The sequence below is a fragment of the Dendrobates tinctorius genome, unplaced genomic scaffold (genome assembly GCF_039654945.1).
Source record: "Dendrobates tinctorius isolate UK_male_01 unplaced genomic scaffold, ASM3965494v1 ptg000124l, whole genome shotgun sequence".
Lineage (NCBI taxonomy): Eukaryota > Metazoa > Chordata > Amphibia > Anura > Dendrobatidae > Dendrobates > Dendrobates tinctorius.
The window spans coordinates 2,460,797-2,487,776 of record NW_027361792.1 but is presented as its reverse complement, the minus strand read 5'-3'; the positions used below and the strand labels follow the sequence as shown (position 1 = coordinate 2,487,776).

Here is a 26,980-nt window from a genome sequence, read left to right as displayed (position 1 = left end):
GTCCTGAGAACTACCTTGTCCTGATGAAAATTCAGGAGTGGAGAACGGCAGGACAGGGCTGCCAATTCTGAAACTCGTCTGATTGATGTAATTGCCACTAGAAAGACCACTTTCCAAGAGAGGATGGTCAATGACAAGTCCTGCAGCAGTTCGAAAGGAGCCTCCTGCAAAGCCCCGAGAACCAGGTTAAGGTCCCAATCGCCTTCTATAAAGGAGGTGCCACATGGGAAACTCCTTGAATGAACGTCGACCTGAGGTTTGGTGGTAATTTTGCATTGGAGAAGCACTGACAAGGCCGAAATTTGGCCCTTGAGCGAGCTAAGCGCGAGGCCTGATTTTAATCCAGATTGAAGGAACTCCAATATGGCCGGAATGGAGAACACCAGAGGGGATCAACCATGATCCTTGCACCATGAAAAGAAGATTTTCCAGGTGCGGTGAGAGATACGCCTGGACACAGGCTTCATAGCACTAATCATGGTGGAAATCACGTCGTAAAAGAACCCAGCCTGTGCTAAAATCCAGGATTCAACGGCCACACCGTCAAAGACAGGGCCCCGGAGTTCTGGTGGTAAATCGGGCCCTGAGAGAGCAGATCCGTGCGATCTACAATTCGCCAGGGGACGTCGGCGACTAGTTGTATTAGTTCTGCATACCATGCTCGGCGCAGCCAATCTGGCGCGACTAGGATCACTGGTACACCCTCCGCTCTGATCTTCTTGATGACCCTCAGAAGCAAGGGAAGAGGGGGAAAGATGTATGGGAGCCGGAACCGGTACCATGGCAGAACTAGGGTGTCTGCTCCGATGGCGCATGGATCAGGCAATGAAGCGAGACACCTTGTTGTTTAGTCTGGAGGCCATGAGGTCCACATCCGGAATCCCCCAACGATGACAAATCTGCTGAAAGACTTCCGGATGAAGAGACCACTCTCCCGAGGCAATGCCATGGCGACTGAGAAAATCTGCCGCTCAATTTTCTACGCCCGGGATGTGAATTGCTGAGATGGGCGAATGGTTGGTCTCGGCCCAATGGAGGATGTGACTCACTTCGTGCATGGCCATCCTGTTCCGGGTACCTCCCTGGCGGTTGATATATGCTACAGCCGTGGCATTGTCGGATTGGATCCTGATGTGACCTGCGAGACGGTGGAAACTCCGTAGAGCAAATCTGATTGCTCGTATCTCCAAAATGTTGATGGGGAGACGCGACTCTCGGGTCGACAAACGAGCCTGTGCCGTGTGGTGACGAAAGACCACACCCCAGTCAAGAAGACTTGCGTCGGTGGTTACTACCAACCATCTTACTGGGAGAAAAGACCTCCCTTGATTCAGGGAGGACTTCAGTGTCCACCACCTGAGGGATTGCCTGACCCGCAGGGACAGAAGGCTCCGATGGTCCAGGGAGAACGGGTTCTCGTCCCAAGCCAACAGCAACGCATGTTATAAGGGACGGAAATGGAACTGTGCAAATGGAACTGCTTCCATCGTAGCCACCATCTTTCCGAAAACTCTCATGCTGAAACGAATGGAGAGAGAAGCTGGTCGGGAAAGCGTCCGCACTGCCTATTGTAAGGCTTGCGTCTTTTCTGGAGGGAGAATGACCAACCCGCGGGAAGTGTCCAAGATCATTCCTAAAAAGGAAATCTGCTGAGCCGGTTTCGGGGAAGACTTTTCGAAGTTTATCTTCCACCCCAGGCGCGAAAATGTATTTACTGTCATCTCCACGGATTCCTCGCAGGCTGGAAGGGAAGGACCCTTGATGAGCAGGTCGTCCAGATACGGTAACACCACTACTCCCCGAGAGTGGAGAATGGCCATGACAGTGGGTAAAGACCCTGGGGGCAGTGGCGAGTCCGAAGGGCAAGGCAATGAACTGGAAGTGTTCCTCAAGATTTGCAAAACGCAGGAACTGCTGGTGGGACGGGCAGATCGGAATGTGAAGGTAAGCGTCCTTGATGTCGATGGATGCTAGGAACTCTCCTTTTTCCATGGAAGCGACAACTGATTGCAGAGATTCCATTCGGAATCGCCGTACCCTGACAAACTGATTTAACAGTTTGAGATCCAGAATGGGTCACATCGTCCCGTCCTTCTTTGGAACCACAAAAAGGTTTGAATAAAATCCTCTGAACCTTTCGTGATGAGGGACCGGAATGATGACTCCGTCCCTTAAGAGAGCCTGAACAGCCCGAAGGAAGGCTCTTGGCTTTCCCTTGGGGGGAGAGGAAAGGAAAAAGTGAGTTGGAGGGGGAGAGGAAAACTATCTTGTATCTGGGGGACACCAGCTCCCTGACCCACTTGTCGTGGACGACCGCGAGCCAGTTGTGGCTGAAGGAAAGTAGGCGACCGCCTACTCTGTCGGTGTCCACCGGATACCGCAACAAGTCATTGGGTAGATCTATGAGATCTGGCTCCCCTAGATCCAGAAGCCTTAGGCCTGGGTTTCCAAGAGCGTTTAGGTCTGTATGAGACCTGAGAGCCTCTGTCTCCGTGCAGGGACGGATCTGATCCGGAAGAGAAGGTAGAGGAGGGAAAAACCGGAATTGTTGCGAAAAGATCGAAAACGCGTTGGCTGTTGGTTGCAAAATTGCCGAACAGCCTTTTGTTAAGGAAGGAATTTACTTTTTCCCCCCGGTAGCATCAGAAATGAGCCGATCCAGTTTTTCTCCAAAAAGACGACCCATTTGAAAGGGGAGAGAAGTCAACGATCTTTTAGATGTGGCATCCGCCCGCCAGTCGCGGAGTCATAGGGCTCTTCTAACGGAGATCGCAATAGCGGCAGTTTGAGCAGCGCAATTGGCATCAAAAGAGGCGTCCACTACAAAGTCCGCTGCGTGAATTATCTGCCTGGCAACCGTGGTTGCCTCCGGAGGAAGATTGGGGTGCCCTGGAAGGAAGTAATCAAGACTTCTGCCCAAGCGGCCATTGCCTTAGTGACCCAAATTGCCGCGAAAGATGGAAAAAGCGCTGCTCCTGAAGCTTCAAAAATTGAACGAGCAAGGTAGTCAGTCAATCTGACGATCGGAGGGGTGTCTTATTGAGAAACCCGCAGAAACGGATAGGAGTGTTTTTGAAACAAGACGCGATACAGGAGGGTCCACCGGAGGGGACTGTAACCAATCCTACATTAGGTCTGGATGAAAAGGGTATTTAGCCTGAGTAGACTTTTGTCCTGTGAACCGCTTATGCGGACGATCCCTATGTTTCTGGACAATTTCCTTAAAGTCTGGATGGCTGGTAAATAACCTGCGCACAACGCTTGGTTTTCTTAAGTGAGATAGGATGTGCTGGAGAGGGAACATTATCCTCATCCAACTTCAGAATCCTGCTGACTGATTCTATAAGAGAATCAAGCGACTCTTGATCAGTTGGGGGATTCTGAGGGGCTGACGTGTCAGATTCGAATTCAGAGTCGTGCTTGCTGAGAACTCCAGGAGAGGGAGAGCGAGAGACAGGAGTCGCAGATGCTGAGGCGCGAACGGGACTAGGGGACGTGTCATGGGTCCGCTTTCTAGAGACCTGACCATCCCTTGAATGAGTACGGCCCCTGCTGGTGGATGGTTCCCGGCCTATGCCAGAGCCTTTCTCGGGGGGGTAACGACACTTTCTGGCTTAAAGAGTCCTCCCTGAGGGAGAATATAGCCTAGGTCAGAGACTCCACCGACCGTGACAGGGACGCAGCCCACTCAGGGGTACTAAACGCAGAAGGCCCGTCAGCAGCGGGGGCGAGGGGAGATTGAGCGCAGGTGGGGGCGCAGGCCGGGTTGCAGTCCGTGCATAACGGATTGGTCTGTGCACTGGGTAAGGCAGACTTGCAAGTGGTACACACTGTAAAAAATGCAGTGTGCTTTTTAACAGTCCGTTTAGCCTCCTTAGATTGAGACATAGCGCTCCTTAAAGGGTTAACGGCAGAGTATGTCTGCAGCTGCAGGGAATGTGCCGGGAAGGGGTTAAGCTTTAATCTGAGGGCAGATGCAGCTTACCCGGTCCTGTGCTGTGTCCCCCGGGAGGAATAGCGGTGGCCTTGCGGTGTCACCCGGTATCTGGCAGAATGCTCGCCTCACAGCTCGTGTCCAGAGCAGGCTGAGGTAAAAAGACATGGCCTTCGAGATTAGAATTGCGCGTCTTGTCAGGGATGAGAGGCGCCAAGACGAGGGGGCGACGATAATAGCCTGGGCGGCGCTATTCAAATTGCGGCATAGTAGGCCGGAAAAGTCGGGGGCTAAATTTTTGAGCCTACCCGCGGTAGGTGCTGGGAGCGGGGCGGCGCTAGTGGGAGGCGCTATTGAAATTGCGGCCTAGCAGGCCAGGAAAAACCAGGGACTAAATTTTTCGGGCTACCCGCGGTAGCGCCGAGGGGGGGCCGGTGCACCGCCGCTGACGCTAAGTCAGCGCTTCTCCCGGGGGCCAGGACCCGACCCCATACCTCAACTCCAGTACTCAGCGCTGTCCAGGCCATCCATGCAGGCTCTCATCCTCCTGGGCTGATGTACCAGAGCTGGAGGAGTTCTTAAAGGGGCATGCTCAATCTATCCTCCCTATGGTAGGGGGATGGAGAGCTATGGGGCTGATTCAGGGCCTTCGGAAGCGCTGTCCAGTCTTCTCCATTCCGTGCACCTGCCCTCATATCCGTGGATTACCGGAACTTTTCCCCCGGTCGTAAGGATCATCGCCATTATTGCTAGAGGAATCAGCCCCAAACTTCGCAGGAAAGTGTACGGGGAGGTATACTCCGCGTGCTTGCCTGTTGTTGGTTTGGGGGAGAGCGGACCGTAGAAAGGAAGTCGCCCCCTTCATGCCGTTAATTAAAAAATAAAAATTTACAGTAAATTCAAAAATAAAAACGGTGGGGTCTGAAGCCAGAGCCAAGGGCCTCCTACAGAAACTAAGCATGAACTGGAGATATCTCATCCAGCAAGAGGGTGTATACTGCAGGGGAGGAGTTAACTTTTTTCCTGGTTTACTTAGTGTCCTCCTAGTGGCCAGCAGCATAACACCCACTGTCTGTGTCCCCCAATGAGGCGTAGGAGAAATACAAGTTCCCCACATATATTTATCCCCACGACATCGGGAAGAGAAGTTACTTACCTGTGGAAGAAACGTTGGCCGAGGAGTGAGCCGTGGGGGTGGGATGAACTGGGGAACTTTGATAGGCTGAGAAGTTGTTGCTTGGACCTGCTATACAGAAATTGAAAACCCACAACAATGAACAATCAATCATCGGCGGCAGTCCCAAACAGGAAGACAGACGTGGAACCATCACTCACCAGAGTAACAGCATTTTTTGCCACTATCTGAAAGGTCTCCGTTCCCTGACCGGTGACTTTATTCGTCGTCTGCAGGTTTACTACGCCGCTTTTTGCGTCGGAGCCGATGACTGCTTTCTGGCTGTTGATGGCAGTCACCATGGCAATGGTTGGTCTCTGCCCCATAACAGAAGCAGGCATGGATGCTGCTGCGGCTTTCAATACGAGAGGTAGAGTCTTTGCCGTGATCATAGAGGCTGTGGCAACGGTCTATTGGAAGAAAGAGGACAGATTGGATCAAGAGTGAAAAGAAGGAATTGAGAAAAAAGGTTAACATGAAAAAGGTAAATGTTTTACGGCAACTATGGTGAAATGTTTTCAATAAAAATATTTTTTTTTACTCAACATAATAGAAGTGCACACATTTGGCCATTTCCCAAATTATCATATGTCAATGCTTTTATTGTCTCTTTCTCTTCTGCGACTTGTCCATGGAGTAATTTTGCACGGCTTTTGCCATTTTATAGCTGAATGCCATAAATAAAATTGTATATTTATTGTACTGACTGCAAACCAAATGTGCTTATAAAAGTCATGAGACATGGGCTAAAAAATGTGCCGTTTTACACCATGTTAAAGGGGTTGTCCCATCAGGATAAACCTGTCCTTATTCCCAAGTTAAAGTGTATGGGTCTGTAAAAGGCAGCGTCTCCTGCCTCGGACCCCTCTGAGCAGTTGCTCTTGCTCCGGAGCTGTCCGTGTATTACAAGGATTTTCGTGTATTAAAATAACCACTATGCGGTATTACAAAATGTACAGCCGGCTGAATCCTCCTACAGCAAAATCAGCTATTTTCAAGGGTTGAGGGAGCAGCTATTTCACTTAAAGGCAATTATATCTTTGAGGTCTAGAAACCACGCAGCCTTGCAGCGCTCAGCTGCTTTCATCCTTGTGCCTGCGGTTGCCCTGACCAGAGTTATCCCGGTAGCAGCCATGAAAGGCCGAGATGGTGATAACTCATACAGAAGTCTGTGGGCGAGACACCCCATTTAACCTGAAGCACTCACCTGCGTGCCACTCCGGCCTGGAAGAGGTGATGTGGATGCCTGTGACAGCGGCTGCGATTGGAGCTGCTGTAGTTGGATCGGATGTGGCTGCTGCTGCACTTGCGGTGTTGGCGGTTTGCTTTCTAGCTGAAGCAGAGGTTGGATAAGTAGTTTGTTGTCTGGGAGTTCCTGTTTAACTATCAGATTCTTCCTAAGCTGCTCTACTACAAGTTTCTGAAAGGGATAAAAGAGGCCTGTGTTAGGCTGGACCCATTACAGCACATTGCATTCACATATTAGTCCATCATAAAAGCAGAATCACAACCGGTGGAGTCACGGAAAAAGACGAGAAGTTCTGAGAGAAACACAGGCAAGCAATTTCCTGGAAGCAGAAGAAAGGCAATTCTGGAAATAAAGCAAACCACGGCAATTTATAAAAAAAACGACTGCAAAGATATAAACTGCAAACATGTCCATACAACTACTTTGATGTAATCATCACGTGTATTATATCCTGTTCTAAAGCACACAGCACGTGCTCCACCAACGGGGAGCAAGGTAAAGTTGCTAGCACAGGACCTGTTAAAGGTACGGTCACACTTAGCGATGTACCAGCAATCCCGACCAGCGATATGACGCGGTCAGGCTCGCTGGTACATCGCTAAGTGTTCGCTAGTGAGCTGCCACACAGGCAGATCTCACCAGCGACATCGCAGGGGTCGGGGCTCGCTACTTACCTGTCACACTAGGCGATCCTGACGTCCTCCCACCCGGCTCCACGCTCGTCTCTCCGCAGGAAGCTGACGACGAGAAACAGTCCTTGACATTCTCGCGCGATCAGCGATAACCAGCGGGGGAGCGGGTGGTAGGTAAGTATCAGACACAGCGATGTCACTAGCAATATTGCTATAACGTCACAAGTTATAGCGATATTGCTAGCGATATCGCTTAGTGTGACATTACCTTTACGTCCACATAGCCTTCAACACACAATGCTCAGAGCAAAGCAAAAAGGCATTAGACATGAAAAGTCACATTGCTATATACATCTGTACACAGTGAAAATCAGGCCTCTTCAGGCCTACAGATAAGGGGCTGCGAGGGGGGAGGCCTGGCAGCCTCACAAGCTTAATAGCCGGTCGGCTGTCACCAGATGACTTTTCTATAGGGGTAAACAAGTTTAGGATTAAGAATGTAATTGGAATTTTTATTTTGTGTATTCATGTATGCAAACCTAACAGATAACAGAACCCCGCAACACAAAAATCTTCATCTAGGGTGAAGCAGCTCCGCAGGATAACGACAGATGGTAGTAATAAGAGGGGAAGTCCAATCAATAGAAGAATTGGGATACGTCTCATACATAGTACTCCAACCCCCAGCAGCCATGGTGTGCAAAGATAGTACTCCAACCCCCAGCAGCCGTGTGCAAAGAGAGGTACCGAGATGTGTGTACACTGTTCAGTCATATATCTGATGGTTAAAAAGGAGAGAGAAAACCAGCAACCAATTGAAAATGACAGACACTTAGTTGTGGAGTGACAAGCGGTAACTTTTCCTGCACAGAAACACTTGATGTAGCTATCCCTGACACGGTCATTTAACATTTCATGAATTGAAAAAGCAGGCGGTGCGTTTGAGTTCTCGGAAAATGGCCTGTACAAATTACCAATTTACTAGATTTTAGTCTAGGAAGAGTGCCTTTCCAAGGTTGTGTCCAAGACCCAATTCAGATTGCGTAAAAGACCCCACTCTGGTCAATGAGCAGGACCATCACTTTGGTCGGTGAGAACACCTAAGCCTAAGCACTCTTTCACATGAGCTAATCACAAGTCCATGTGAGTATGGAGCATTTTCTTTCTGCTTTGGTTAATTGAGTAGTGAAATCTACAGACACAGGGGCATAATACAAATTCAATAAAAAGCCAATTTAAAAAATAATTTAAACTTTTGAATTTTGGCATAGAACCCACTCAAAAATCCAAGCTACAAAGACCTCCAGGTGAACATACGCTAACCGTCCCCAATCCAGATGGAACAAGCAGATAGATCTACGGCTCTTCTGGATAAGAACCTAAACAATAGAAATCTGTAGGAAAACAATTTTATTTTTCTTTTTACGTAGACAGACAATAAGAAGTTTCATAGACATACTTTATACATTATAAATTTATATTCTGCTTTTTACTTTATAATTTTGGAACATCCCATGGGTCAGAATAAAGCATTGAATGCAATGAGGAAATGCCCTGGATGCATTTAATGGTTGTAGGAATGGATTGTAGTGGCTTTGACAACCGCATTTCCTTTTCATTAAATAGAAATGAATAGTGTCAGATGAACAGACTCCCAAAAAAATGGCTGTATTGTGCGCCGGTCCTATCATTTAATGGTTTTCTTCTTTTCAGAACTGTTGTCTGTCACCGATAAAGCCGCCATCCACTGTGAGGCATCGATGTAAAGAAGAGGCAAAGCACATTAACAGTGTTGTGTGATGCAGTGAAGCAGCCGCTGCCGCAGAAACGTCCAAGCCATTTATCTACCTGATTGTGCACTTTCATGTCTTGCTCCTTCTTCCTTGTGTTCATGTCTAATTGAGCCGAGTGCGTCTGACTTGAGTAACAGAGCTGTATTGGGTTTTTCGCTTAAGTCTGCAGTATTAAAATGTTCCTGTTGTCATGAACGTGGGATTTGCAGTCTCCAAAAGGCCTTATCAAATGCAGCCAGTTAGTGCTGCAGCTGCAGGACGACAGGGGAGCGCTCGTGTGTTAGGGTAGTAGTGTAATTCAGGGTTCCCCAACTCCGGTCCTCAAGGCCCACCAACAGATCATGTTTTCAGGATTTCCTTAGTATTGCTCAAGTGATAATTGCTTCACCTGGGCAATACAAAGGAAATCCTGAAAACATGATCTGTCGGTGGGCCTTGAGGACCGGAGATGGGGAACCCTGGTGTAATTATTAGGAAAGACGGTTACACCGCTGCTGTACTCTACCTGAGCGCTCGGCGAACAAAACCCATGCAAATAATCAGCTTTGCGTTGTCACTGTCTTTTCTGCTGCGCCATATGAATGTCATACTGGTATTGCTGAGTTAAGTGCCCATTTACATTTCAAAACGAAAAAGTCTTACAATGGGAATATTTGCTACAGATGAGAGTTTCCCACCGCTTGGTCTCTTGTAAGAGCCCCCATGATATAATCCATGAAAACTCCCTGCTTAAAGGGTCTTTGGGTCATGCCTACGAGCAGAATGTAAAAGATAGGGGTACCATGGGCTGCTGCCTTCCGGTGGCGTAATTCTCAGAAGTAGTTTCGGCACTTTTGGCCACCAGCATACTACCTGCTTTAGAATCCCTTTTTTACCATACCATACCTTGCATTTGCTGAGTATGAACAGATGTTTGTTGCATGTGTTTTATTTCCTGAAATGCACCCTGGATCTTGGTCCGACCTGCTTGTTATTGCATTGCTTTCCGTAGCCAACCCACTGCTTTAACCTTATAAATTTTTTGGCTTTAAGATTATTTTCTATAATATATTTAGATACATTTGTACTTGCACACACAAGGACATATGAAGTCCTCACAACCTCTGTAGGGGCAAGTGCATGTGGCGCTGGGTTACTTGGATATTCGTGTGGAGGACGGTAAAGTCGACCTTACAAGGACTGTGCAGCAGAACTCTCCAGCCGTCTGTCAATCAAGCTTCAAGACGGCTTCTCGCCGCCCTTCACGAGCACTTCTGCCAGCAAGTACAAGAGGGAGCTGTATATCAGCCACTTGTTTCTATGGAAACACAGATGGGTCATTTTACAAAAGCACTTATCAATGGAAAAGCATCCCAAGACCGATGATCAATTTCCTTATGTACACACAGTAGACGAACACGTGACGGCGCATACTAAGAGATGATCCTCATACAAAGAAAAGCTGTTTTCATCTCTCAGAGATTAACTTTACCCATAATCGGACCAATGGAAAAGGAACGAGCAATGCAGCAAGGACACCACGGGAACTAACGGGGATAACTAAACGGAGTGTGAATTCCCAAAATGCCTCCGCTTTACCTGTAAGTGACGGATAGTAAATATAACAAAAAAGAGTCTGGACCCAAGTGAGTACAACGGAAAAAGAAAAATAGGCGTCACCATGACCTACAGGCCGCAAAAACACAGCTCTGCTGCCGCTTACAGACGTAGGTAGTGACCATAGCCAATAATGGAAGGGCACAGGAAGCTCACCTTGCCCAGAGAAGGCGCATCTAGTCCTCACACACGTGGCCATATTATAACACCACATATCCTCCACAATATGGTGCCAATATACCTATAAGGGGTCTTTTTGTACATCCTCACAGCTAGGGCTATATGTAGAAGGATACAGACTTATTTATACCATTTATTTAAGAACCACATAGAAAGCGATATGTTGTATTGGGCCCTGATACGTAATAAACAACCCCATAGCACTGAGTGGTATAAAAACACCATAAAATGGAGTTGCAGGGGCTGCACTTATACACACACGATCTTCACATGTATTTTTGAGTCTTTCCGAGTGCTGGATCTGTCACATTATGGAAAGTTGGGGCTCCACGGATCTATAATGGGGCCATCAGGTTCCCTTATTATAACAAAAGGCATGCAGTGCTATACAGCAGAGGGAGAACAGCTGAAAAGAAAGACGTCGTCCAGGAGGAAGAAGCGCAATGGCCAGCAGCAGTTTTACTCTTTGGTTTGGGCTCTGTTCACAGTCATACACATACACTACTATTTTTGCCGTTAAAGACGACAGAAAACCTAGACAGATCCAATTAAAAGTCAATACAGGCTGTTGGTTGCTGTCTGGACCAAACATAAAACTTACTTGGCACAGTGACGTAATAGGTCCAGACATTACCAAGCATAGCTGCCCCATTCCTGTGAATGCTGTGCAGGTGTTACATTACAGACAAACCCAGGCATAATAAAGCACTGTAAAAATAGTGAATCATCAGACAAAACATTAATGGCAGGCCATGTGCCCTTGCATTATTGTGTTTTATTTGGTGAAAATAGTTTTGCAAAATGAAGCTTCAAATAAAAAAAGCGCTGGTCCTATCGCCCCAACCCCAGGAGGTACGCCAAGTGTAGAGATGTTCCCAACAACGGTCCCCCAAATAAACAAATACATTTTGGATTAGGACCGATTGTTACTTTATAAATGAAAAAAAATAAATAAATTATTGTATTCAAGAAAAAAAAAACCACACACACACCCTTGTCAAAATTGCATGATGAACATACGGTATTGCATGCACCCCCCAGGTTGTGTAAAAAAAAAAAAAAAAATTAAGCCTGCAATATGTCGCTGTGGAAATTGCCACAAAGAAATTTCCAGGCAGATTTGATCCCTGGGAACATACTTTTTAAGATATTCCCATTTACACACAGTGAACAACTGACACTGCAGTAAGTAAATTGCAAAGCCAACGTCTTCTTCCAGATGAGAGAGAAAGCGACAGAGCAGAGACGTCTTGTCCTGAACAACACGTGTCGCCGGCTATCGATGTACTGACCAGCACGACTGATAGGAGCCTTCGCAACACTGGTGCTGCTGGAAGGAAGGGCGCGCACTGCTTTATTGGTCTCATTCATTTCCTTCATCACACATTGTTAAGGTAATGGCATCAAGGAGTTGAAAAGTGGAGCAACCTGCAAACGGCAGCAAGTTAATGTTTCCTGAAAACTGTCTGTACACAAGTCATGACGTGACATATATAGACAGCAGCATGTCACCCGGAGCCTGCCATATTATCAATGTCCAGTTCAGTCTGCAGTAGTATTAGCGGGAATGATACACGCTGCAGAGCGGACGTCACCTTCATCATGCTGTGCATCTCTCTAAAAATGGAAAAGTAATTGCAGACCAGTGATCTCCAGCCGATGCTGGTTCAGGTGCTGCCATGACAGCGGAGATGGTCAGAGCATGCTGAATTGTTGTCTTGTCACTCCTGAAGAGCTGCAGCTTGTAGACCGTCGCTCTCCAGGAAAACAATAATTACAAAGATGTAGCATTACAAAATAATGTCCAATTCACACCGCCCTGTACAAGGATGTGGCACAGGCTGCCACTGAATATTAGAGACCACCATATGGTTGTTTGCATAAGCCCCACCCAATTCTGTTCTACATATCTATTACATGTGCAGATACCACCTGTGACGAGACATTCCCACACAGAAGTCATCGCCCTGTTTCACTGTATAATTATTCATATGTGATATAGGTAAGGGGTGAGGACATAGCCGCCGCCCTCCCCCCCCATCCACAGATCTATCCACTGCATATAGGAATAGTGGCTGCACTCACTCACCTACCGCTCCAATAAACACAGGGAAATTTGGGCCTCCGATCTCATGAATAGTGGAGGTCCCAGTGAACGGACCCCCAGCAATCATACACTTGTCACCTATCCTATATGTTTAGTCAATTAAAAAAAGGGTTATTTAAACAAATTACCAGTTGAATAAATATATATTTGAAGGATCCAGGATCACTGGTCACATAGGTTAATCTGTGGCCACCATACAAGTGCCTTGCAAACCTTCTGTGACATCCCCGACGACCCACTGATTGGTAGTCAGTTGTGACGTCATACGTGCTCACGCCACAAGAATGACGACACATTGGACCTACTAATCACAAGAGGCGCTGGTGATGCCGGTTAGGTAGGAGATGGTTCAGAAGGCCCTGGTTTGGCAGCCATGTACTGCCAAAATGGTCGTGGGGTGTTTGCAAATCATTTTTCTGAACCCTATAATAAATGGTTAGCTTTAATGTTGCCTTGTGATCATCAATACCTTTCGTCGGTGGTTTCCAGCTTTTATTAAAGTGATTGCCAGCTATGGTCACACGTCCCAAATTTTCACTATAAAGTGGAAATTCGCTTTAAGAGCAGGCCAATTTTTACAATTCTGACCACTGTCCCTTTATGAGGTAATAACTCAGAAACGCTTCCATGGATCCCGGTGATTCTGACATTGTTTTCTCGTGACATATTGTACTTCATGTTAGTGGTAAAATGTCAAATAACTTGCGTTTATTTGTGAAAAAACGGAAATTTGGCGAAAAATTCGCAATTTTCCAACTTTGAATTTTTATGTCCTTAAATCACAGAGATATGGCACACAAAAAACTTGATAAGTAACATTTCCCACATGTTTACTTTACATCAGCACAATTTTGGAACCAAAATTTTTTTTGTTAGGAAGTTATAAGGGTTAAAAATTGACCAGCGATTTCTCATTTTTGCAACACCATTTTATTTTTACGGACCACATCACATTTGAAGCCACTTTGAGGGGTCTATATGATAGAAAATACCCAAAAGTGACACCATTCTAAAAACTGTACCCCTTAAGGTGCTCAAAACCACATTCAAATAAACCCTTTAGGTGCATCACAGGAATTTTTTGAATATTTAAAAAAAAAAAAAAAAAAAATGAACATTTAACTTTTTTTTCACTAAAAAAAATACCTCAGGTTCAATTTTTTTTATTTTACCAAGGGTAACAGGAGAAATTGGACTGCAAAAGTTATTGTGCAATTTGTCCTGAGTACGCTGATACCTGATATGTGGGGGGAACCACTGTTTCAGCGCATGGCACACCTCAGCAGGAAAGGAGCGCCGTTTGACTTTTTCAATGCAAAATTGGCTGGAATTCAGTTCGGACGCCATGTCACGTTTGGAGAGCCCCTGATGTACCTAAACAGTGGAAACCCCCCCCAAGTGACCCCATTTTGGAAACTAGACCCCCCAAGGAACTTATCTAGATATGTGGTGAGAACTTTGAACCCACAAGGGCTTCACAGAAGTTTATAACATACAGCCGTACAATTAAAAAATCATATTTTTTCCACAAAGATGATCTTTTCACCCTCAATTCTTATTTTTCCAAGGGTAACAGGACCCTAAAAGATATTGTGCAATTTGTCCTGAGTGCGCTGATATCCCACATGTGGGGGTAAACCACTATTTGGGCGCATGGCAGAGCTCGGAAGGGAAGCAGCGCCATTTTACGCTTTTGGCTGGAATTGAGATCGGACACCATGTCGCATTTGGAAAGCCCCTGATGTACCAAAACAGTAGAAACCCCCCCACAAATGACACCATTTTGGAAACTAGACCCCCCCCAAGGAACTTATCTAGATGTGCGGTGAGCACTTTGAACCCCCCAGTGCTTCACAGAAGTTAATAACGACCGGGCGTGAAAATGAAAATATCGTATTTTTTTCAAACAAACATCATCTTTTAGTCCCCATTTTTTTTATTTTCCCAAGGGTAACAGGAGAAATTGGACCCCAAAAGTTGTTGTCCAATTTGTCCTGAGTACGCTGATACCTCATATGTGGGAGAAAACAACTGTATGGGCACACGTCGGGGCTCGGAAGGGAAGTAGTGACGTTTTGGAATGCAGACTTTGATGGATTGGTCTGCGGGTGTCATGTGCGTTTGGAGAGCCCCTGATGTACCTAAACTATTGAAACTCCCCACAAGTGACCCCATTTTGGAAACTAGACCCCCCACGTAACTTATCTAGATGTGTGGTGAGCACTTTGAACCCCCAAGTGCTTCACAGAAGTTTATAACGCCTGGGCGTGAAAATATAAAAAAATCATTTTTTTTCCACAAAAATGATTTTTGCCCCCAATTTTTTATTTTCCTAAGGGTAACAGGAGAAATTGGACCCCAAAAGTTGTTTTGCAATTTGTCCCGAGTATGCTGATACCCTATATGTGGGGGTAAAACACTGTTTGGGCGCATGGCAGAGCTTGGAAGGGAAAGAGCACCATTTGACTTTTTCAAAGCAGAATTGGCTGGAATTGAGATCAGACGCCATGTTGCATTTGGAGAGCACCTGATGTGCCCAAACAGTGGAAACCCCCCCAATTCTAACTCCAACCCTAACCCACCTCTATCCCTAATCTGAGCCCTAACACTAGCCCTAACCCTAACGGGAAAATGGAAATAAATACAATTTTTTTTTATTTTATTATTTTTCCCTAACTAAGGGGGTGATATCGGGGGGTTTGATTTACTATTTATGGCGGTTTTTATGTTTGGCGGCTGTCGCACGCTAAAAGACGCTTTTTATTGTAAAAATAGTTTTTGCATCACCACATATTGAGAGCTATAATTTTTCCGTATTTTGACCCACCGAGTCATGAAGGTCTGATGCTTTGCGGGACGAGTTGACGTTTTTATTGATACCATTTTCGGGCACGTGACATTTTTTGATCACTTTTTATTCCAATTTTTGGGACGCAGAACAAAAACCAGCATTTCATGAATTTCTTTTGGGGGGGTGCGTTTACACCGTTCCGCGTGCAGTAAAATTGATAAAGCGGTTTTATTCTTCGGGTCGGTACGGTTACAGCGATGCCTCATTTAGGTTTTTTTTATGTTTTGTCGGTTTTTTGCAATGAAAACAATTTTTATATAAAAAATAATTATTTTTGCATCGCTTTATTCTGCGAGCTATAAATTTTTTTTGCGGATGACGCTGTATGGCGGCTCGTTTTTTGCGGGACAAGATGACGTTTTCAGCGGTACCATGGATATTTATATGCGTCTTTTTGATCGCACGTTATTGCACTTTTTGTTCGTCGGTATGATAAATCATTTTTTGCTTCGTTTTTTATTTTTATTTTTTAAGGGGTTAGCTAAAGGGGTTAACTAATGGGACAGTTTTATAGGGCGGGTCGCTACGGACACGGCGATACCAAATGTGTACTTTTATTGTTTTTTTTTTTATTTTCAAAAAATGAATTTATTGGGGAATATTTTTTTTTTTACTAATTTATTTAGCGATTTTTTTAATATTATTTTTACATTTTTTTTTTTTTTTTTTAACTTTATTACATAGTCCCAGGTGGGACATCACTGTCCTGTGACAGATCGCTGATCTGTCACATCACAGATCACTGTGACAGATCAGCAATCTGTCACAGGCAGTTCTGCAGACTTCCTCATGCCTGCGCTTTGCAGGCAGTGAGGAAGTCAGCTCCCTACAGGCCCCCCGAAGGCCCCCGTCGCCATCTTGGATCCGGGGGGCCTGAAGGGAAGGAGTCCCCCGCAGCAGCGCTGCACATTGCGCTGCCGTGGGGGGCTCAGGGAAGCACGGAGGGAGCCCCCTCCCTGCCCGATGCTTCCCTTTAACCCCCGGTATACCGCGATCGTATTTGATCGCGGTGTACAAGGGGTTAACGTGTCGGGGGCGGTCCGTGACCGCCCCTGACACATTGTGCCGGGTGTCAGCTGTGATAATCAACTGACACCCGGCCGCGATCAGCGGCGCTCACCACGTGGGCACCGCTGATCGCATTAGACGTACTATCCCGTCCTTGGAAATTAAGTCCCAGGGCACATGGACGGGATAGTACGTCTAATGGCAGAAAGGGGTTAATGTGCATTTTTCTAAATATAGTTCTGACAAAGCATTTTTTGGGACACATTTTTTAAATAATGCAGCATGTTCTGTCTTTGCCACTTTTTCTACCATTTTTCCCTCAAATGCCACCCATACAAATTAGATGAAAGTGGTAAGACAAAATTATTTTAGTGTGACTGCTATGTGGCCTCCAGTCTCTCCCAACAGATTACATGGGGAAAGAGCAGAATCATTTGGGATTTCATTGCCCGATCCATAGGGTAGACCCTGGCAGAAGTCCTGGCAGCGCCCCTCTCCATTCTTGCCTTTGAAGATTTGGTTGGGCTGTTCTCATGTATATGTCCAAATATAGCCTTCTCTATAACACTTGAAAAAAAAAATGCATGCTTATGGGGTTAAAAAAAAAAAAAAAAAGTCAAAAGTCCTGAAGGAAGCCTTACCGTTATAAATTGCTCTGAAAATTAAAAAGGAATGAGAAGCTGTAAGATTCAGTAATTTGCACGTCAAACATGGTTAATTATTTTCAATGAAGCTGAGCAGATCTGCTTGACCTTCAAGTTGAAGAAAAATGTAAATGGTAATTACACCTCAAGCTCTTCTTCTGATGACACATACACAAATAACCTTAAAATTAAAGAAAAATCATAACGGGTTAATATTACTGACTGATTACAGACACCGGAAACTGGGAAATCCATTGCTGCTAAATTAGAGCCTGCTGCATAATTTATGCCATGGTCAAGAATACATTTATGGAAAAATAAAATAACCATACGATGACGTCTGGGGGCAAGTAATGAGTCTTTGGCTGCAAGTAATTAAGCACCTGTTTCCTTGGCAGATCGTGTTCCTAAACTATGCCAGTATATAAAGCACTGTCACTCCAGGTACGCAGGCTTGGAATGTAATGCTCCTCACGTTGAGGCTGCAAACCTCATCACAAACCTGCAGGAACAAAGTATCTGGAAACAACTAACTTGGAGGGATGCAACGGGAGCATCCAGGTTGAGGTCTTTGCAGACAGAGAAGGGAAAAGCACTCAAGCGGAAAATAGTTGCAAGTAGCACAATACTAGTACGGCCTGCAAGAAGATACCCTCCTGATTGAGGGCCTATCATGGGAGACAAAACACAATTAAGCTGCAGATCAGATGGGACCTCATTACACCAAAATATACGGCAAGCGCTTATATTAGCAATCCGAGCCTAGCAAGAATAACAAGCAAACAGTGGTGTGCGAGATCGACCCCCTGTTATTTTAGTGCTACAATTTAGCAAATTATTTTACTTCGCTCCCCGGGCAGAGGAGAAATTTCTGCTGTAAACTTTACCATGGAGGAAGCTGTGGATTGACACAGCTTGTATGCAGACGGGAGCCAGAGAGCGCAGGCTGAATGTGATTTTATGTAAACACGTCCAAGGCTGTAGACTGGGATTACACTTTCATTTACAGCTTGGGAGGAGTCGGATGGCAGAAGTATTTTTTTTTTTTTTTTGCTCGTGCTCTCAATATAAACTAGCACCGATAGTGAATGTCGAAGCGTTCATCAGCGTAGTGTACAATCCTACAAACTGACAATCTGCACCTCTGACGGTAGCTACAACCGCCTCAATGGTTACACTTATTAGATTGGATTGCAAGGGAACAGATAGTTTTTCCACTTTTGTCCCATCCCTGACATTGATGCATCATTTGCTTCCCATGTGTGGTGCGGGCTCAGGTGCTGTACCTGCTCTTATGCCGTAGATGCCGGCTGCCTAACGTTATGTGCTCAGGTCACTTTTTTTTTTGCAACATTTTTAGCATTTCACTATCCCAGCAAAGTGATTGAGAGTTCTGAAATCTCATACCGCTTATTTTTTGACTTACGCATATTCATGTCTTTAATGAGGGGTACCACGTGACCGCTGAAGGCAGGCGCCGGAGACCAGGAGAACGCGGCCGAGACGCACCGGGGGGTGAGTATATGCGATATTCACCTGTCCCCGTTGCCACACTGCTCGCCGCTGCCTGCCACCTCCTCTGTCAGTGATGTTCAGGTCAGAGGGCGCGGTGACGTGGTTAGTGCGTGCCGCGCCCTCTGCTGCTTGAACGTCATTGACAGACGACGTGGCAGACAGCGGCGAGCAGCGTGGGAACGGGGACAGGTGAACATCTCAGGTGACGGGTCTTGAGCCAGCAGCGACGGAGAGGTGTGTCATTTTTTTTTTTTTATTTGCAGCAGCAGCGGCATATGAGGCCTATTCTATGGAGCATCTTATGGGGGCCTATTCTATGGAGCATCTTATGGGAGCCTATTCTATGGAGCATCTTATGGGAGCCTATTCTATGGAGCATCTTATGGGGGCCTAATCTATGCAGCATCTTATGGGTCAGCATATGGGGCCTATTCTATGGAGCATCTTATGGGGCAGGATATTCTATGGAATATCTTATGGGGCCATTATTAACCTTTATGGAGCAGCATATGGGGCATATTATTCTATGGAGCATCTTATGGGGCCATTATTAACCTTTGTGCAGCATTATATGGGGTGTATTTTATATGAAGAATCTTATGGGGCCATCATGAACTGTATAAAGCATTATATGGGGCTCCTGATTCAATATGGATATTCAAAAACATTAACCTACTGATGTCTCCATTAATTTTACTTTTATTGGTATCTATTTTTATTTTTGAAATTTACCAGTAGCTGCTGCATTTTCCACCCTAGGCTTATACGCGAGTCAATAAGTTTTCCCTGTTTTATGTGGCAAAATTGGGGTGGGGGTCGGCTTATGCACGAGCATATACGGTATATCAATTATTTTTTTCCCTGCAGCATTTATCCTTCCACTAGACACATTTTTGATACAAATCTGTCTGCACATTCCCTAAAACTGCCGTCATATGTTTGTAAGACTATGTTCACATAATTAAGCATTGGAGAGGGTTTTTTTTTTTTTTTTTCTTTAGAGCAACCAAATGCAGCGTATTACTATTCCAGCAAAGGTAGAGGAGATTCACGTATCTCTCACGACCACTGTGCTTTTTAAACACAGCGTGTCCATTTCTTTTCCAATAAACGCCTGCTTTTCTTCTGAGGATTTTCCACATAGACGCAAATGAGATGATAAAAATCTGCAGGTAAAAATGGCTTGTGCTTTTTGTGCGTTTCCACAGTGATAAAAAAAAGCATGTAATCTGCAATCTAAGGTTTTATCAATGCTAGGTTACTGAGTACACAGGACTTTTCCAACATAAAGTTTCATTTAGGGAACCTGTCATGTTGAGAACTTACATTTATGTGCAGATATAGGGTTAATCTGTAAGTAAATAGCACTATAATCCTGCCTGCCTTACTGGAAGCTCAGCTACAGGGAGGAAATTAATTTAGATCTGACTTGTAGGCCATAGCTTTCAGTCATTGGAATGGTGCAGGGAGCGGTTACAACTGCAATAAGTCCCCGTCACTTTGATTGACAGCCGACTCTGCAGCATGGGGAGTGATAACAGCGTGTTTATACACAGTATAGTGATCGGTGACACTAGCCGCTTCCTGCAGGCCCCGATGACTGAAAGCGATGGGCTTCAAGAAGGATGTAAGCCAATTTCCCCCCTATAGCCATGCATTTTTAACCCTATTTACTTGCAGTTTAACCCGATATTTTTCCTTAAAAAAAAAAAAGAATGTGATAAAGGACATGTTTAAAGAAAAAAAAAAAACAAACGCAGTAAATGTAACACGACATCGAGCCCACTATCTCGACGTTTTAGTCTACTAAATGAGCGAGGAGGGTGTTGTGTATTTTTAGACCCTTTTACATTTATCTGATGTCAGTCAGCAGCTCAGGATGATCCTCCTGTCCCTGGAATTAAAAGCAGAGAAATGCAGGTTTTCACCATTCTTTCCATGGACACCCAGACGAGAGCGTGTTTACGCTATGAGAAAAGGCTGAGCACTAATGGCAACACATTCACAAGCCTCTTTAACGGCAGAAAATGAAGAAATACAACAATTGGCAATTTGAAAGGAAGTGGAGCTGTAAACATGCCACATAAAAGCACAGAGAGCCCAGTAATGTACTGTGCTGCTCTAAATTGTACTGTCAGGAGAAGTATCCTCTAACCAGTAATATCAGCAGAATGGGGGCCCCACATCCCCCTCAGGAGACACACAAATCAGCACACACAGTGCCGGCCGTCACACCGTTCACACTAACCACTTCACTTAGGCATCATGCAACACAAGCGAATACACCAAGGAAGCATCACGCAAGAAGCCAGCGCAAGAAGCCAGCGATGTCTGGAGGCTCCAACATTAACCATTTCTTGGAAAAAAAGATTTCACTATCTAAACAAAGCCTAAAATGTCTAGAAAAACCAACCTACCCCAATAACTTTATGCATATTTCAAGTATAACCGTCACATAGTTTGGGATGAATTACTAGCTCGTGAGTCTGGTGCAAAATAGCACAGAGTTTCTCCATGCCAAATCTCCAACCCCCTATTTTGCAAGATTTCTTCTTTTCCTAATGGCTCTTTCAGTTCGATCTTGGATCACAATGCACGGCTACGAATATTATTCTGATTTAACATGCAGGGGAGCTGCATGTTTCCCCCTTTGCAAAGAATAATGTGAAATTCGTACTGACAGTCACAGCATGAACTGACACTAAACCTGCAACTCTTGTGAATTTACGCTGTATGCATCACATTTCTTGTAATCTCCTCCACTATACTGGCTCTATATAATGCACCAGATTTTCTGCAAGTGAATACTCAGGAGAAAATCAGCTGAATTTTCATGACTTGGGAAAGTAGCCTTGTGGATTCAAACTTAACGGGGTTGCCTTTGAAAGCAAGTCATCACCCATTGGCAGAAGAAGGTACTTTTACCTCCAATACAACCGACCACTCCATATTGTATCTGCAACCGCTGCCTCCCTATGGAGCTGCTGGAAAAATCAGAGAGGGAGGCAGCAGGGCTTGGCAGTCCACAGAGAATGAACGGAGCGACAGTCGAGAATGAGCAATGTCCGTGCCATTCTAATGGGGTCAAAAGTGCCATGTTCTACCAATCAGTGCAGGTCCCCACTGATGTATTAGTTATAACCAATCTAGTGAATGGGCGATTTATTATGCTTTGCTTATATAGCGCCATCTTATTCCGCAGCGCTTTACAGACATCATCATCGTTGTCCCCAATGGGGCCCAAAATCTAAATTCCCTATCAGTATGTCTTTGGAGAGTGGGAGGAAAAAAGGAGAAAACCCACGCAAACAAGGAGAACATACAAACTCCTTGCAGATGTTGTCCTTGGTGGGATTTGAACCCAGGACACCAGCGCTGCAAGGCTGCAGTGCTAACCACTGAGCCACCGTAATGCCCAATGATAACTTATTGCCACCCTTTAAAAACTGTAGTAAGCTGGGCACGTCCACCACTGAAATCATTTCCTATTGTAATACCATTAAAATCCTGTGCAGCTCCTACATATTCATAAATTACTTATTTCATAAAGATCTGCATCCATCCTCATTTACAATGTATGCATCCCAGAAATCATGGATTTGTAGAAATGCTCTCTGCAAAATTAGTCTCACCTGATATATTCCATAGGGGGACAGACCGGGCAGTCCTTGTTATCTACCAACTGAAAAACTCTGGATTACTAAAAATTACGGCCTCATTTTTTCACATACACAAAAAAGTAGCTCTTAGTTTTTAGCATCAATATTTCATCAGTTATTTTCAAGAATAAAAATTGCAATCCTCCTATCTAGTATATAAAGCTCAAGTGTGTGTGTGTGTGTGTGTGTGTGTGTGTGTGTGTATATATATATATATATATATATACACACAGTGCCTACAAGTAGTATTCAACCCCCTGCAGATTTAGCAGGTTTGATAAGATGCAAATAAGTTAGAGCCTTCAAATTTCACACAAGAGCAGGATTTATTAACAGATGCATAAATCTTACAAACCAAAAAGTTATGTTGCTCAGTTAAATTTTAATAAATTTTAAACATACAAGTGTGGGTCAATTATTATTCAACCCCTAGGTTTAATATTTTGTGGAATAACCCTTGTTTGCAATTACAGCTAATAATCGTCTTTTATAAGACCTGATCAGGCCGGCACAGGTCTCTGGAGTTATCTTGGCCCACTCCTCCATGCAGATCTTCTCCAAGTTATCTAGGTTCTTTGGGTGTCTCATGTGGACTTTAATCTTGAGCTCCTTCCACAAGTTTTCAATTGGGTTAAGGTCAGGAGACTGACTAGGCCACTCCAACACCTTGATTTTTTGCCTCTTGAACCAGACCTTGGTTTTCTTGGCTGTGTGCTTTGGGTCGTTGTCTTGTTGGAAGATGAAATGACGACCCATCTTAAGATCCTTGATGGAGGAGCGGAGGTTCTTGGCCAAAATCTCCAGGTAGGCCGTGCTATCCATCTTCCCATGGATGCGGACCAGATGGCCAGGCCCCTTGGCTGAGAAACAGCCCCACAGCATGATGCTGCCACCACCATGCTTGACTGTAGGGATGGTATTCTTGGGGTTGTATGCAGTGCCATCCAGTCTCCAAACGTCACGTGTGTGGTTGGCACCAAAGATCTCGATCTTGGTCTCATCAGACCAGAGAACCTTGAACCAGTCTGTCTCCGAGTCCTCCAAGTGATCATGAGCAAACTGTAGACGAGCCTTGACATGACGCTTTGAAAGTAAAGGTACCTTACGGGCTCGTCTGGAACGGAGACCATTGCGGTGGAGTACGTTACTTATGGTATTGACTGAAACCAATGTCCCCACTGCCATGAGATCTTCCCGGAGCTCCTTCCTTGTTGTCCTTGGGTTAGCCTTGACTCTTCGGACAAGCCTGGCCTCGGCACGGGAGGAAACTTTCAAAGGCTGTCCAGGCCGTGGAAGGCTAACAGTAGTTCCATAAGCCTTCCATTTCCGGATGATGCTCCCAACAGTGGAGACAGATAGGCCCAACTCCTTGGAAAGGGTTTTGTACCCCTTGCCAGCCTTGTGACCCTCCACGATCTTGTCTCTGATGGCCTTGGAATGCTCCTTTGTCTTTCCCATGTTGACCATGTATGAGTGCTGTTCACAAGTTTGGGGAGGGTCTTAAATAGTCAGAAAAGGCTGGAAAAAGAGATAATTAATCCAAACATGTGAAGCTCATTGTTCTTTGTGCCTGAAATACTTCTTAATACTTTAGGGGAACCAAACAGAATTCTGGTGGTTTGAGGGGTTGAATAATAAATGACCCTCTGAATAAACTTTTCACAATTTAAAAAAAAATTAAACAAAGAAATAACATTCTTTTTTGCTGCAGTGCATTTCACACTTCCAGGCTGATCTACAGTCCAAATGTCACAATGCCAAGTTAATTCCGAATGTGTAAACCTGCTAAATCTGCAGGGGGTTGAATACTACTTGTAGGCACTGTATATATGAATGAATGAATGAATGAATGTCCGGGATTGGCATCCGCACCGTCGCAGCTACAGCCACTTTGGCACAGTCACACGTCTGGACCCCGAGAGTGTCCTAGGCTATGTTGTGAGGCGAAATTTTAACCCCGCGCGTTCCAATTCACCAATTTTGCCCCTATCTACATAATGGGGAAAAAGTGTAAGTGTAAGTGTGTAAGTGTGTGTGTGTGTGTGTGTGTGTGTGTGTGCGTGCCAAGCCCCGCCCTCATTATGATGTCATAATGGTTGCCATGGCGACGCTGATATCATCACAGGTTGCAAGCCCCGCCACTCATTATGATGTCAATGGTTGACTACGGGATGGAGGATGTGTGATGGGTATATGGGCACTCGACTATGGGATGGAGGATATGTATGATGGGTATATGGGCAGGGGCCTATGGGATCGTGGATATGTATGATGGGTATATTGGCACGGGACTATGGGATGGAGGATAATTATAATTTGCTATAACTAACCACAGTTAGTTACTATGCCCGGGCAGCGTCGGGCTCTTCAGCTAGTTCATTATAATGTTAATCACGGACAGCCCATGGACTTGCACATTGATGGCATTCACGTGCAGTCTGATTTCCACCCACTCAGCTTTGTACTGGAAATTTTGATCTGTGACCTGGTTTGCAAAAAAGCTCAGGCATGTGAACAGCTCCTTAATAGGCATGTGTGCTGTGAAAAAAAACACAGAATACGCATGAAAAATAGGGATTTTTGTGTACTCACCGTAAAATCCTTTTCTCCGAGCCAATCATTGGGGGGGACAGACAGTGGTGTTATGCTGCTGCCACTAGGAGGACACCAAGTAAACCAGAAAAAGTTAGCTCCTCCCCCCCCTGCAGTATACACCCTCTCGCTGGCTGAGATTTCTCCAGTTCGGTGAAAAAAGCAGTAGAAGCATAAACAGTCAATAACAACCATAACTAAGTCAAAGCCTAAGAATTCTACAGTGAGCCAATAGGCTAAACAAGGTGGGTGCTGTGTCCCCCAATGAATGGCTTGGAGAAAAGGATTTTACGGTGAGTACACAAAAATCCCTATTTCTCCTACGCCTCATTGGGGGACACAGACAGTGGGACGTCCCAAAGCAGTCCCTGGGTGGGGAGCATACATCTGCTAATACCCCATGTACCACCGAGGTACTGCTGATTGCTGGCTGCGTCTGCCGAGAGCTGCATCCGCAGAGGCCTGAGAATGAATTAAGCAAATGTTTGTAAAGGTATGCAGGCTGGACCAAGTCGCAGCCTTGTGGACAAGCCTGAGAATGAATTTGGTAATGTTTTGTAAAAAGTATGCAGACTGGACAAAGTCGCAGCCTTGCAGGCCTGTTCTGTCGAGACCTGGTGTCGAAGAGGCGCCCACTGACCGGGTAGAGTGCACCTTAATCCCCGCTGGGACAGGCGCGTTCCTGACACAGTAGGATTCATGAATCGCCAAGCGAATCCACTTGGCTAGCGTGGTTTTGATGCGGCTAGACCCTTCCTATGCCCCTCTGGAAGCATGAACAGGGCATCTGACTTATGGAAGGGAGCTGTCTGCGAGATATACCGTCTCATCGCCCTAACCACATCCAGGGTGTTAAGGGCTTTCTGAATGTGATGGACTGGCGCCGGACAAAAAGGAAGGCAAAACAATTTCGTCGAGATGGAAAGAGATGACCTTGGGCAGGAAGGACGGGGACGTCCTGAGTACTACCTTTTCCTGATGAAAATTCAGGAACAGAGAACGGCAGGACAGGGCTGCCAATTCCGAAACTCGTCTGACGTAATTGCCAGTAGAAGACCACCTTCCAAGAGAGGACGGACAGTGACACGTCCTGCAGCGGTTCGAAAGGAGCCTCTTGTAAGGCCCCAAGAACCTGGTTAAGGTCCCATGATTCCAATGGCCTTCTATAAGGAGGCGCCACATGGGAAACTCCCAGAATGAGCGTCTTGACCTGAAGTTTGGTGGCAATTATGCGTTGAAAAAGTACTGACAAGGCCGAATTTTGGCCCTCGAGCGAGCTAAGCGCGAGGCTTGATTTTAATTCAGATTGAAGGAATTCCAATATGGCCGGAATGAAAAACACCAGAGGTGATCGACCATGATCCTTGCACCGCGAAAAGAAGGTTTTGCCAGCTGCGGTGATAGATGCGCATGGACACAGGCTTCCTAGCACTAATCATGGTGGAAATCACATCGTGAGAGAACTGAGCCTGTGGTAAAAAAAAAACATAATTCAACGGCCACGCCGTCAAAGACAGAACCTTGGAGTTCTGGTGGAAACTCGGGCCCTGCGTAAGTAGATCCATGCGATTTGGAAGTCGCCAGGAGACGTCGTCGACCAGTTGTATTAGTTCTGCATACTATGCTTGGCGCGGCCAATCAGGCACGACTAGGATCACTGTTACTCCCTCCGCTCTCATCCTCTTGATGACCCTCGGAAGCAAGGAAAAGGGGGGGGGGGGGGGGAGAAGAGATGTACGGGAACCGGTGCCATGGCAGAACTAGGGCGTCCGCTCCGATGGCGCATGGATCGTGCAACGAACTGAGGAACCTTGTTGTTTAGTCTTGAGGCCATGAGATCCACATCCGGAGTGCCCCAACAATGACAAATCTGCTGAAAGACTTCTGGATGAAGGGACCACTCTCCCGAGGTGATGCCTTGGCGACTGAGAAAATCTGACGTCCAATTTTCTACTTGGCCCAATGGAGGATGTGAATCACTTCGTGCATGGCCATCCTGCTACAGATACCTCCCTGGCAGTTGATATATGCTACAGCTGTGGCGTT

General features: G+C 45.7%; 1 protein-coding gene across 4 annotated transcripts in view; it reads right to left on the bottom strand.

Annotated features, from left to right (window-relative positions):
* PHF21A (PHD finger protein 21A) overlaps window positions 1-26,980 on the bottom strand; it is a 117,003-nt gene that overhangs the window by 24,321 nt on the left and 65,702 nt on the right. For 3 of the 4 annotated variants that reach the window (XM_073541705.1, XM_073541702.1, XM_073541704.1), the window contains exons 5-7: window positions 6,316-6,528; window positions 5,270-5,518; window positions 5,091-5,180 (exon numbers count right to left, since the gene is read on the bottom strand). In XM_073541705.1, the coding sequence (XP_073397806.1) occupies window positions 5,091-5,180; window positions 5,270-5,518; window positions 6,316-6,528 (552 nt within the window). The remainder of the gene's footprint in view (window positions 1-5,090; window positions 5,181-5,269; window positions 5,519-6,315; window positions 6,529-26,980) is intronic. The other variant, XM_073541703.1, reaches the window with a different exon arrangement.